This window comes from Leopardus geoffroyi, chromosome E2 (assembly GCF_018350155.1).
Source record: "Leopardus geoffroyi isolate Oge1 chromosome E2, O.geoffroyi_Oge1_pat1.0, whole genome shotgun sequence".
NCBI lineage: Eukaryota > Metazoa > Chordata > Mammalia > Carnivora > Felidae > Leopardus > Leopardus geoffroyi.
Genome location: NC_059335.1, coordinates 43,449,915 through 43,461,370, shown reverse-complemented (window position 1 = coordinate 43,461,370; position 11,456 = coordinate 43,449,915). Strand labels below are relative to the sequence as shown.

Genomic DNA, 11,456 nt, shown 5'->3' with positions numbered 1-11,456 from the left:
AGGCGGAACTGAAACCAGGCCCAGAGCTGGCTCCCTGAGGCTATGTCCCTTTCCGGCAATGTCTGGCCGCCCCCATTGGCTGGGCTGTCCCTCCCACTGGCCTTAGGGCCCCTCCCACCCCCACTCCAGATAAGGCCAGCCCGGGACTGCTTCACTGGGCAGTAGGCACTAGGGCTGGAATGGGGCCGTCGGGCTCCCCATGGCAATGGGGGCTCCTGCTGCTGGGGCTGCTGCTCCCCTCTGCCACCCCCTTCTGGCTTTTCAATGTGCTCTTCCCCCCGCATACCACGCCCAAGGCTGAGCTCAGTAACCACACACGGCCCGTCATCCTCGGTAAGCCCCCACAGGCCCCTGATGCACCAGGCCAGACCTCAGGGAGCTTGGACCCCAGCCCCTGGTAGCAGACCCTGCCATGGCCCTTCTGCCCCTGCATTAGCCCTGATACCTGCCTCAGTGTTTGAGGGTCCAAAGGCTTGTCCTGCAGAGAAATCCACCCCTTCCCCCACCACCTGTTCCTGTCTCTGAGCTGATTTCCCTAGGGGGGTGGAGTTGGGGGCGGGTATGCCTGAGGGCTTAGCCAGGGCGTTACAAACTGTGGTCAGCTGCAGCCACTCAGCCCCCACCCCAGCAAGGACAAGGTGCCCGGCCCTTGGAAAACAGGTCTCCAGCCCCCATTCTCCCATACTTCTTTGTTTTCACCTTGGACTTTGGCATTAATGGAGAGCCAAGCTAGGTGTTTTCCTTATGGGGACAGGGGTCAGTGGCCTTGGCCCCTGCACCTCCCCTGCCTGAGGGGAACCAGGGCTTTGGGCTGCCGGGGGAATGGGGTGGGGGGGGGGGTGTTATCAGAAAGGATCACATCCTTAGTTCCTGGGGGTTGAGGGCATGGGAGATGAAGGGGTGGAGCTGGGGGGACAGGCAGAAGGGCGGGGAGGAATGCAAGGAATTCAGAATGAAGGCTAGTGCCCACAGTTCCTGGCTGCCTGGGGAATCAACTGGAAGCCAAGCTGGATAAACCAGATGTGGTGAACTGGATGTGCTACCGCAAGACAGAGGACTTCTTCACCATCTGGCTGGATCTCAATATGTTCCTACCCCTTGGAGTGGACTGCTGGATAGATAACACCAGGTGTGTGCCGCCCCCTCTGCCCCAGCCCCCACACTCTGCCCCTTGGCTACTGGGCTGCTGAATGTCCCACTGCCCTCAGGGTTGTCTACAACCGCAGCTCTGGGCGCGTGTCCAATGCCCCTGGTGTACAGATCCGTGTCCCTGGCTTTGGGAAGACCTACTCTGTTGAGTACCTGGACAACAACAAGCTGGCAGGTGTGTTTACTGGGGAAAGGGCAGGGCTGCAGCTGTGGTCAGCCCACAGGAGCCATGACCAGAGCCTCCAATGCTGCTGCCTCCCCTACAGGTTACATGCACACACTAGTGCAGAATCTGGTCAACAACGGGTATGTGCGCGATGAGACAGTGAGGGCCGCCCCCTACGACTGGCGGCTGGAGCCAAGTGAGTGTCTCTGAAGGCTTGGGGCAGGGCAGATGGGCCTTGACCCCATCCGTTGCCCTGACCCCATCCACCCTACTTCAGGCCAGCAGGAGGAATACTACCGGAAGCTTGCTGGGCTGGTGGAGGAGATGCATGCTGCCTATGGAAAGCCTGTCTTCCTCATTGGTCATAGCCTTGGTTGCCTACACTTGCTCTATTTCTTGCTGCGCCAGCCCCAGGCCTGGAAGGACCGCTTCATTGATGGATTCATCTCTCTTGGGGCTCCTTGGGGGGGCTCCATCAAGCCCATGCTGGTCTTGGCTTCAGGTGAGAAGGCCTTGGACCACCTGTGTCAATGAGGGGGTTGGAGTGAGGGGGATGAAGCTGACCATGGGCCTGCCCTCACTCCTGCTTCTGCTCACCATGTCAGGCTAAGTGTGTAATTTACCACCCCTGAGGCATGGCCCTTGTCACTGGCCCCCTAGCCTAGACATTAGAGTAGCTCCTGCCAGAAGTCTGGGTGATTTGGTGCTTCAGTGACAAAAGGAGAGTAAACAGAAAGGAAGTGAACCCCAACAATCTGACTCATGGACCTAGGTCTGTTTCTTGTGGTTTCAGGTCCTGTCCACTCAGCTTTCAGCTGCCTCTGCTTCCAGGAGCCCATTTTCCCAGGGACCTATTAAGGACAGATCTGCCAAAGCCAGGGCCAGATCCTAGAAACCCTTATGCCCTTCTCTGAGAAGTGGCATAGCTATCACTTGTTGAGCACGCACTGTATGCAGGGTATAGCCATACTCAACTTGCCCCCTAGTAGCTCACAGTCTGCTGAGGGAAACACTCCTCAGACTACGTCAGTAAGTGCCAAACACAGACACAGTCTAATATCATCCTTCCCAGAAGGGAGCTCTGACCCCTGTGCAGCGCAGGTCACAGGGGCCAATTAGCTGAGGGAGAACCACCAGCACCACCCTCCCACATTCACACATGTACACCCGTTCTCAGGAGGCCCCTCCTTCCCTGGCCTCCTTCTGAGGCTCTACAGCTGTGCCCCACAGACATGCCATCAGGGCTTCTCATTTAAAAAGCACACATTGAGGGGCGCCTGGGTGGCGCAGTCGGTTAAGCGTCCGACTTCAACCAGGTCACGATCTCGCAGTCCGGGAGTTCGAGCCCCACGTCGGGCTCTGGGCTGATGGCTCAGAGCCTGGAGCCTGTTTCCGATTCTGTGTCTCCCTCTCTCTCTGCCCCTCCCCCGTTCATGCTCTGTCTCTCTCTGTCCCAAAAATAAATAAAATAAAACGTTGAAAAAAAAAAAAAAAAGAAAAAAATTTAAAAAAATAATAAATAAAAAGCACACATTGAACACCTACTGATTGCCAGGCCTGCTCAGAGGCTCAATTTGGATTGGGTAGGGGACAAGATTTAGCATCCAGCTGAACTTGGGTTGGGGGCAAGTTGTGGGCCCAAGGGACCCAGACCTGGCTCCCTGACCCACCTTGCTTCGTGTTCACAGGTGACAACCAGGGCATCCCGATCATGTCCAGCATCAAGCTGAGAGAGGAACAGCGCATAACAACGACCTCCCCTTGGATGTTTCCTTCCAGAGAGGTATGGCCTGAAGACCATGTGTTCATTTCCACGCCCAGCTTCAACTACACAGGCCGTGACTTCCAGCGCTTCTTTGCAGACTTGCACTTTGAGGAAGGCTGGTACATGTGGCTACAGTCACGTGACCTACTGGCAGGCCTCCCAGCACCTGGAGTGGAAGTATACTGTCTGTATGGCGTGGGCCTGCCCACACCCAACACCTACATCTTTGACCACGGCTTCCCCTACACAGACCCCGTGGGGGTACTCTATGAGGACGGTGACGACACTGTGGCCACACGCAGCACTGAGCTCTGTGCCCGCTGGCAGAGCCGCCAGCCACAGCCTGTGCATCTGTTGCCTCTGCATGGGACACAGCACCTCAACATGGTCTTCAGCAACCAGACGTTGGAGCACATCAATGCCATCCTGCTGGGTGCCTACCGACGTCGTACCCCTGCACCCCCAGCTGCCAGCCCAGGGCCCCGACCCCCTGAATAAAGACCCTCTTTTGCTCTTTAAGTTTTGACATGTGTGTTGTGGGTTGCAGAGGAGGCAGTGGCATCCAGGCACCAGTATCCACCAAGCAATAGCCATAGGCCTGGTGCTTTGTGGAGCATAAGGGCAAGATGGGCTTTGATGAAGCCTGAGATTGAACTGAGCACCAGGATGATAGCTTCCCACTCTCCCGGTTGAGCTGTTTATGTAGCACATAGCCTGCCTTGTGCCTGCCTCTGCTCTGGGGGTGGGCGACTGGAGGTAATTGCACACATAGCTGTGGGATGGAGGCACGTGGAGCTAAGGGTACAAGGCAGGGAAGATGTGAGCTGTCCCACCCACTCCCCCAAGGGAAGGCAGAACCCACCTGTGGACATGGACTTGTGAGTGCTAAGCCTGTGACAGAAGCACAAGAGTTTAGAATCTGAGGGAGATCCAGTCGCTAATCAGATCATTCTTCTAATGAAAGATTAATTATTGGAGCTAAGTGGTCTGAGAGAAAAGTTTAGGGAGCACCAAGGGGCAGAATCTTGTTTGTGGGTCAGGGAAAGCTTCCCAGAGGAAGTGATGGTTATTCTGAGATCAGATGGGATGAGAAGGGTAATGTGGGCCACTGAAAAGACTTGAGTTTGAGCCTAAGGGCAATATGCAGTTGCTGAAGGGGTTAACTAGGGAAAGAGTGTAACCGGATTTCCAATCTAGAAAGAGTCCCTTCTCTGAAAGGTAAAGGGGAGCCTGGGGGTGGTGGGTAGGGGCAGAAACTTGGGGAAGGCAGGGAGGACAGTGCAGTACCCAGGAGAGAGAGGATGCTAGCTGAGGCTAAAGCGGTAGGAGAAAGATGTGGATAAATAAAGGGTAATTTGGGATGTGAAATAAGGCTTGTCCATGGGTAGAGCCCAGCATGCTTCCAGGCCACTAGATGGGCAGCCCCACGGCACCTGTTCTGTTAGATAGAAGACACCATCTGAGACAGGGAAGCTGGAAGGATCAGTGTCACCATGATGGAGGACTGAGCTTTGGAGTTTCAGGTTTCAGGGAGGAGGCAAAGGCAACAAAAGAGAGGAGCTGAGAGAAAGTGGATGCTGAAGGACAAAAGGCAGCCATGCCTGATAATGTTGGGAGGGCAGTAACAGAAGCCTGGCCAATATGACAGCCATAGGGCTGAGGGACTTGAGGTTAGAGTTGGGGTCAGGACAGGCAAGGCTTGGGGCTCAGGCTGGAAGAGGCAGAAGCTGGTGAACAACGGTCAGAGGGAGGGATCTGTCCCTCTGTTAAGATGGAGGACTAGGGAGCATGATGGAGAGCCAAGCAAGGAAACCTCCCCTTTGCCAAGCTGCTTAGGACCAGAAGTAAAGGAGAAGATGCACAAAGGTGACAGCCAGGCTCTGAGGAAAGGTGAAAGCGAAAGCAGGAAGAGTCAGACGCCAAGGGGGGCGTGGGGAAGACGCTGACAGAGGACCAAGGCTTTGGTCTTTCTCACTCTGCGCTGGTCCCACATCGACCCCCAACCCCTGGACCAGCCTGCCCACCTCAAGATGCTGAAGCCAGCGCTAGAGCCCCGAGGGGGCTTCTCTTTCGAGAACTGCCAGAGGTATGTGGGGGTGAGCTGGCTCTGCAGCTTCTACTCCTAGAAGCCCCAGGACCTTTATTTCTGGAGGGGGCAAAGGGACGGCAACATGTGTTGGGCGACTTGTATTCCCAAGCTCACCCTGAGAAGTGAGGGAGGCTGGGACAGAGTTGGAGGATGTGATGGAGTCCCAGAAGAGCCTCAACCTGGGCCTTAACACTCTGTTTCCAGAAACTTATCCTTAGAACGCGTCCTCCCGGGGTTCCGGAGCCCTCAAGCACACAAGACTGGTACCACCATCGCGGGCCTTGTGTTCCGAGTGAGCAGGGAGTTGGGACTGGGGTGTTTAGAGGGGCTGCTGGGGGGATCCGACAAACACTGAGCTAGAGGCCCCTCCTCCTCCCCAGGACGGAGTCATCCTGGGCGCGGATACGCGGGCCACCAGAGATTCCGTAGTGATGGACAAAAGCTGTGAGAAGATCCACTTCATCGCCCCCAAAATCTAGTGAGAAATCCCCGACCCCGTTCCCCCACGCATCCCCGACACAGCACATCCATCTCAGCCCCGCCCACACCGACCCTCCCTTCGTTCTCAGCTGCTGTGGGGCTGGAGTAGCCGCGGACGCCGAGATGACCACGCGAATGGCGGCATCCAACATGGAGCTACACGCCCTGTCCACGGGCCGCGAGCCCCGCGTGGCCACGGTCACGCGCGTTCTGCGCCAAACGCTCTTCCGGTGCTGAGCGGGGCTAAGATGACCCTGGGGAAGGGCTGTTGCAGGGAGGGTGGGGCTGAGAGGAAGTGGGACGGGATGAAAGGCGGGACTGCGAAAGCCCCGGAGACCGGAAAAGGCAGGCCTAAGTGGAGCTGGGCAACAGGAAGGAGCAATGTTGGTCAAGGGACGCCAAACAACAGACAAGGGTGGGGGAGGGGTGGGTCCGGGGCGGTGTCACGGAGGGGCGGGACCTGGAGCCGGGTGCTTGCGGCTCACCACGCCCATTCTGCGAAAGGTACCGGGGCTACGTGGGCGCGTCGCTGATAGTGGGCGGAGTAGACCTGACCGGACCGCAACTCTACAGCGTGCACCCCCACGGATGCTACAGCCGTCTGCCCTTCACAGCCCTGGGTGAACACTTCCGCCCCTTCCCCACGAATCCCGCCCCTGCGACCCTGGCCTCACCTTCATCCGGCAATGGGATGGCAGCGACTTACCTCAGATGCCCTCCTGCCTGCAGGTTCGGGCCAGGACGCAGCCCTGGCGGTACTGGAGGATCGGTTCCAGCCCAACATGAGGGTGAGCAACAGCTGTCGCCCACTACGCGTTCATTGATGGGAAGTGCACGTTGGAGCTGGGATAACACAGAGATATCCTGACCTAGTTTAGAGGTCAGGAAAGGCTTCTTGGAGGAGGTGACGACTGAGTCAAGACTGAGGGGCCAGTGGAGTTAGAGTGAAGAAGTGCTATTCCAGCAGAAGACCACCGTTAGTGCCAAAGTTTGTACTCCTGGAGAAGTCAAAGCTCAGAGAGGACCGTTTGAAGCTCAAGGAGGAGGGAACAGCAAGTGGGGTCTGGATTTTGTTTGGGGTGGGATGGAAGTGGGTGACATGTGTTGCTTCAGAGGTGCCTAAGGACCAGAAGGGAAAACGCAGTGAACCAGTAGATTGGGGATCAAGACCATATTGGTTGGGTGGACAGCCCTGGAAGCAGAACCACAAGTGTAAGTGACTCAAAGAGGTTTATGAAGATGGGGGGCAATAGGAACACAGGGTCTTCTGAGAGAGGGAGGCAGAGACCAGGGCAGGGGAGCTTGGGCTGGAGATGGGAGTAGGGAAAGAGAGGGGTTTGGGTATGAGCAAATGGTAAATAGTCTGGGCTTCGAGACGAACAAAACCTCTAGGCTGTAGCCTGAAGGTGATACCAAAAGGGTCCATCAGGCATCACACACATGTATCATCACAGCTGGAGGCCGCGCAGGAGCTGCTAGTGGAAGCCATCACTGCAGGGATCCTAGGTGACCTGGGCTCTGGGGGCAGTGTGGATGCATGTGTGATAATGGGGACTGGCGCCAAGCTTCTGCGAACATTGAGCTCACCCACAAGGCCCTTAAAAAGGTGAGAGCATGAGAGATGGGGGACCACTAGGGAGGATGGGGCAGTAGCAGGGGAGACAGGGGGTGCAAGAAACAGATGGGCCACATGATGGGCCCAAGTTGAGAGGCCATCCCTTCCCTCTCCCAGGCCTAGCCAGTACCGCTTTGCCCCTGGGACCACAGCTGTCCTGTCCCAGACAGTGAAGCCACTGACCCTGGAGCTGCTGGAAGAAACTGTGCAGGCCATGGAAGTGGAGTGAAGTAGGATGGTGCTCAGAGCTTGGAACAAGAGGGAATAAACCCAGGAAATAAAAAAAAAAAAATATTTAAACAGATGGCTATGTTCTTCCTGGGTGGAGGGGGAAAAGCAGCCATGAGAACTCTGTGGCCAAGTTACATCTGCAGAAGCCACTCCCTGCCAAGGTTTCAGGGCTTGGCCTGAGAGGTGACCACCCATCGCCTCAGGCATCTACTCCTCCAGTCCCCCAGGTAAGCATTGCAGCTCCAGCTGGAAAGCCCCCTCCTGACTCTCCACACTGCAGAGGCCCCCCTGCCACTCCCATGCACTGTCTTGGCCTCTGGTCCACTGGGGACTGTTGTAAAACCCAGATAGGCCACATGTGCTGCCCCTACCTAGTCTTTCCGTGGCTCATCAGTGTCCCAGGACAAAGCCCACAGCTCTCAGTCAAGGAGGCCCCCATGGACCCCACTGAGGGCTAAAGTGCTGACCGAGGAACTGCTCCCTGACTCCAAGAGTATGTTTTCACAAAACACTCCTCACCCCTGCAACACTTTTACCTGTGATACCCCTCCCGTGACCAGGCACACCTGAGGTGCTGACACCAAACAGGGCTTCTATTTGCACATGCTGAGCTGTGAACAGGGGAACTGACTCCCAACTTTGCTGGGCTGACTGGGGTCAGGGCTCACACAGAGAGAGATGACATGACACATTTATCCAGCAAACCCACTGCTGAGTACCCACTGCGGGCCAGCCTAGGTGCTGTGTGCTGGCAGGAGCATCCTGCCCTCAGAACGGCTGACTGAAATGGACCTCTGGAACGGTGAGCGTCTGCCCAACCTGTGGGGAGGGTCTACTCTGGGATGGACATCCTTGGGACCCTGATTATCCTTTTCCCCCCAGTATTTTACTATGAAGATTTTAAAACACAGAGGTTGAAAGAATTGTACACCAAACACCTATACACCCACAATCAACTTTGCAATTAGTATTGTGTTATAACTGCTTGATCACATTTCTGTCCCTCCATCCCTCTGTTCAACCACTAACTCATCTTATTTGTCTGACTGATGTTTTGAATCAGTCAGAGCCCCCACACCTCTAGGAGCCCAGCCAACTTACCCACTACAGCTTTGCACACAGGGTTGTCTTCTCTTCCTCAGTGCAGGCTCAGCCTGGACCTCTACAACAAATGGGCTGCAGACATCAAGAGCTTGCCCACAGAAGCCCCAAGGCCTGGAGGCTGTCAGAGATTGATGGCCGTCAACCTTGTATCTGTAACCTCCATCCAAGGTCAGCCAGTCACCAAGGACTCACACCTTACCCTCCTGTGTGCTAAGCCCCTCCCAGATATCATTTCATCAACAAGAATATGGGCTTCAGAGCCAGACAGATGAAGGTTTGGAACCAAATGCACCATGTGCTGGTGGGAGAGTCACCATCTCTCTGAGCAAACTGACTCCTGTTCAAGTTGGTGAGGGATCACAGAGATGCTGTCTGTTAGGATTTGTGACCTGCCAGAACCCCTGTGCTGGCCACATGGCCCTGGCCTTCCTCAGCAGGGCTGGTACGGCTGGACCTTCCCTCCACCTGTCAGGATCACCCCCGGGTGCAGAGCAGGCTTCTAAGTCTGATGCCCCTGACAGCCCTGGGAAACTTCCCTGATCCCAGCCACCAGGTGGTTACCATAAACCTAATTTCACCATAGGTCCTTGCTACCCAGTGCTCAACACTTGGGATGCGAGGTAGTTCAGGGAGCCAATCAGAGGCCAGGTTTTGGAGGGTGGAAGTGAGAGCCTCACACCTGGGCTCTGATAAGTCCAGGCCTGAGTCCAGGACCTTGGCCTAGAGACCCTCCTCCTGACCGGAGCATGGCTTGCCTCAGGCCTGGGACTTTGGCCCAAGGACGAGGAGATCCATAAAACCAGGCCCAGTTCTCAACCTCACATCTGCCACAATGCTGCTGCTCAGCCTGACCCTTAGCCTGGGCCTCCTTGGCTCCTCCTGGGGTGAGTGAGCCTGGACCAGCCCTGACTGACCAGCCCTCAAGCAACCTAGCCCCCAAAGCCAGCCCAGGCTTTCTGCCCAGGGGCTCAGCTGGGCTGCCGGGAAGGGAACCAGGTGGACAGAATGGGTAAAGGAGAAAAGGATGTGCCAGGGCTGGAGGGGGGCAAGAGGTGCACAGGGGCTGGCCTCAAAATGGGACAGGAGGTAAGGCCAGAGCTAGGAGCCAGGGAGGGTTTAGGAAACTGAGAAATGAAGGTTGGACATGTAGTTCAGGGAGAAACCTCTGGCTGTGGAGGCCTGAAGCAGGTGCGAGGCTCGAGAGGAGACTATCCCAGGGGTCAGGGAGAAAAATGGCGGGTGGTGGTGAAGTTGGGGAACAATGGGGAGTAAGTTGGAGAGAGCTGTCAGAGAATGGACAGAATTGGGGGCCAGTTGGACATGGGTAACTGAGATACCTAAAAGTGCTGTGGGTGAGAAGGGGTAGTGACAAGCCCTCTCTGATTTGGACCTCTGGGGCAGAGCCGGGGGCACCCAGGAGGAGGTGGGGAGAGGTGGGCAGGCTGGTGTGAGAAGCAGGTCCTCACCAGTCCAATGGCAGAGCAGGCTGCGGCATTCCTGCCATCAAGCCGGTACTGAGCTTCAGCCAGAGGATTGTCAACGGGGAGAATGCAGTGCCAGGCTCCTGGCCCTGGCAGGTGTCCCTGCAGGTACATACACCCTAGGTGTGGGGCAGGGTACCAGGTGCTTCCTGCCTAGGCATAGCCTGAGCCCACTCCCACTTCTGACTCCTGACCCCAGGATAGCAGTGGCTTCCACTTTTGCGGTGGTTCCCTCATCAGCCAGTCCTGGGTGGTCACTGCTGCCCATTGCAAAGTCATGTGAGTACTCCCACTCTGCCCCCTAGCCCTCCTCTCCAACCTCCTTTCCCTGGATGCCCTGCTTTTGTTGCTATGCTCTCCCTGCGGCTGCCCAACCCCACTCTCACTGCAGCCCTGGCCGCCACTTTGTTGTCCTGGGCGAATATGACCGATCATCCAATGCTGAGCCTTTGCAGGTTCTGTCCATCTCAAAGGTGAGTGTCTGGGCTACAGACACGGAAAGGAAGAGTGGATGGGGCAGGTGGGTGGGCTCTGGGGATGAGGAATTCAAGGCATGCCCTAGGCTAGCCCCTCAGCACCTATCAACACTGGAGGCCTGTGCCCACCCCCCATTCTACGTGGCCCCTTCCTGGTTCCACAGGCCATCACGCACCCTTTCTGGAACCCTACCACCCTAAACAATGACCTGACACTACTGAAGCTCGCCTCCCCGGCCCAGTACACAAAACGAATCACACCAGTCTGCCTGGCTTCTCCAAATGAGGCACTGCCTACAGGCCTCACGTGTGCCACCACTGGCTGGGGACGCCTCAGCGGCGTGGGTAGGAACTTGGGCCAAAAATCTGGGTGAGAGGGCTAGGGTGGGAACAAGTCATCCCGGGCCTAACCACCCCCTTCTGGCCCACAGGCAATGTGACCCCAGCACGGCTGCAGCAGGTGGCTTTGCCCCTGGTCACTGTGAGTCAGTGCAGGCAGTACTGGGGCTCACGTATCACTGACTCCATGATCTGTGCAGGCGGCTCAGGGGCCTCCTCGTGCCAGGTGAGCAACAGCACCCTGTCTTATCCTCTCGCTGTCCTGTGGCACCCCCTAATCGCCGAGCTGACTTCTCCCCTCTCCTTCCCTCAGGGAGACTCTGGAGGGCCTCTTGTCTGCCAGAAAGGGAACACGTGGGTGCTTATTGGCGTTGTCTCCTGGGGCACCAGCAACTGCAACGTGCACAAGCCTGCCATATACACTCGGGTTAGCAAGTTCAGCACCTGGATCAACCAGATCATAGCCTACAACTGAGACTACCACAGGCCCTCTCCCCATCTCAATCCAATAAAGACGCCATGCTCTGTTCTCTTGTGTATTCTTATCTGTCCTTATAAGGG

The 11,456-nt window shown here is 56.5% G+C and overlaps 3 protein-coding genes across 5 annotated transcripts; all 3 read left to right on the top strand.

Moving 5' to 3' along the window:
• The first annotated feature begins 81 nt into the window (after window positions 1–81).
• Window positions 82–3,599, top strand: LCAT (lecithin-cholesterol acyltransferase). Of its 2 annotated transcripts, none has more exons than XM_045443222.1 (6): window positions 82–333; window positions 973–1,129; window positions 1,209–1,324; window positions 1,416–1,511; window positions 1,593–1,817; window positions 3,004–3,599. In XM_045443222.1, exons 1-6 carry the CDS (start codon window positions 180–182, stop codon window positions 3,576–3,578), a joined length of 1,323 nt encoding a protein of 440 aa, XP_045299178.1. In that variant the 5' UTR covers window positions 82–179; the 3' UTR covers window positions 3,579–3,599. The 2 variants fall into 2 exon arrangements, with proteins under 2 accessions (XP_045299178.1, XP_045299177.1); XM_045443221.1 differs by having other exon boundaries at window positions 964–1,129.
• A 1,248-nt stretch (window positions 3,600–4,847) lies between these two features.
• On the top strand, window positions 4,848–7,562 carry PSMB10 (proteasome 20S subunit beta 10). The gene is made up of 8 exons (XM_045443228.1): window positions 4,848–5,166; window positions 5,374–5,461; window positions 5,550–5,647; window positions 5,739–5,879; window positions 6,154–6,269; window positions 6,379–6,437; window positions 7,104–7,255; window positions 7,382–7,562. The coding sequence occupies exons 1-8, from the start codon at window positions 5,111–5,113 to the stop codon at window positions 7,491–7,493; spliced, it is 822 nt and encodes a 273-aa protein (XP_045299184.1). The 5' UTR covers window positions 4,848–5,110; the 3' UTR covers window positions 7,494–7,562.
• Window positions 7,563–9,376: 1,814 nt separating this feature from the next.
• Window positions 9,377–11,423, top strand: CTRL (chymotrypsin like). Of its 2 annotated transcripts, none has more exons than XM_045443229.1 (7): window positions 9,377–9,483; window positions 10,085–10,188; window positions 10,280–10,359; window positions 10,472–10,553; window positions 10,721–10,901; window positions 10,988–11,121; window positions 11,209–11,423. In XM_045443229.1, the coding sequence occupies exons 1-7, from the start codon at window positions 9,432–9,434 to the stop codon at window positions 11,368–11,370; spliced, it is 795 nt and encodes a 264-aa protein (XP_045299185.1). In that variant the 5' UTR covers window positions 9,377–9,431; the 3' UTR covers window positions 11,371–11,423. The 2 variants fall into 2 exon arrangements, with proteins under 2 accessions (XP_045299185.1, XP_045299186.1); XM_045443230.1 differs by lacking the exon at window positions 9,377–9,483 and adding an exon at window positions 9,590–9,608.
• The last annotated feature ends 33 nt before the right edge of the window (window positions 11,424–11,456 follow it).

Coding starts and splice junctions, on each gene's coding strand:
- LCAT (XM_045443221.1), top strand. CDS start 180: ATGGGGCCGTCGGGCTCCCCATGGCAATGGGGGCTCCTGCTGCTGGGG. Junction 1,130..1,208: donor TGCTGGATAGATAACACCAG/GTGTGTGCCGCC, acceptor CACTGCCCTCAG/GGTTGTCTACAACCGCAGCT. Junction 1,325..1,415: donor GGACAACAACAAGCTGGCAG/GTGTGTTTACTG, acceptor CCTCCCCTACAG/GTTACATGCACACACTAGTG.
- PSMB10 (XM_045443228.1), top strand. CDS start 5,111: ATGCTGAAGCCAGCGCTAGAGCCCCGAGGGGGCTTCTCTTTCGAGAAC. Junction 5,167..5,373: donor TCTTTCGAGAACTGCCAGAG/GTATGTGGGGGT, acceptor CTCTGTTTCCAG/AAACTTATCCTTAGAACGCG. Junction 6,438..7,103: donor GGTTCCAGCCCAACATGAGG/GTGAGCAACAGC, acceptor GTATCATCACAG/CTGGAGGCCGCGCAGGAGCT.
- CTRL (XM_045443229.1), top strand. CDS start 9,432: ATGCTGCTGCTCAGCCTGACCCTTAGCCTGGGCCTCCTTGGCTCCTCC. Junction 10,360..10,471: donor GCTGCCCATTGCAAAGTCAT/GTGAGTACTCCC, acceptor CTCTCACTGCAG/CCCTGGCCGCCACTTTGTTG. Junction 10,554..10,720: donor AGGTTCTGTCCATCTCAAAG/GTGAGTGTCTGG, acceptor CTGGTTCCACAG/GCCATCACGCACCCTTTCTG.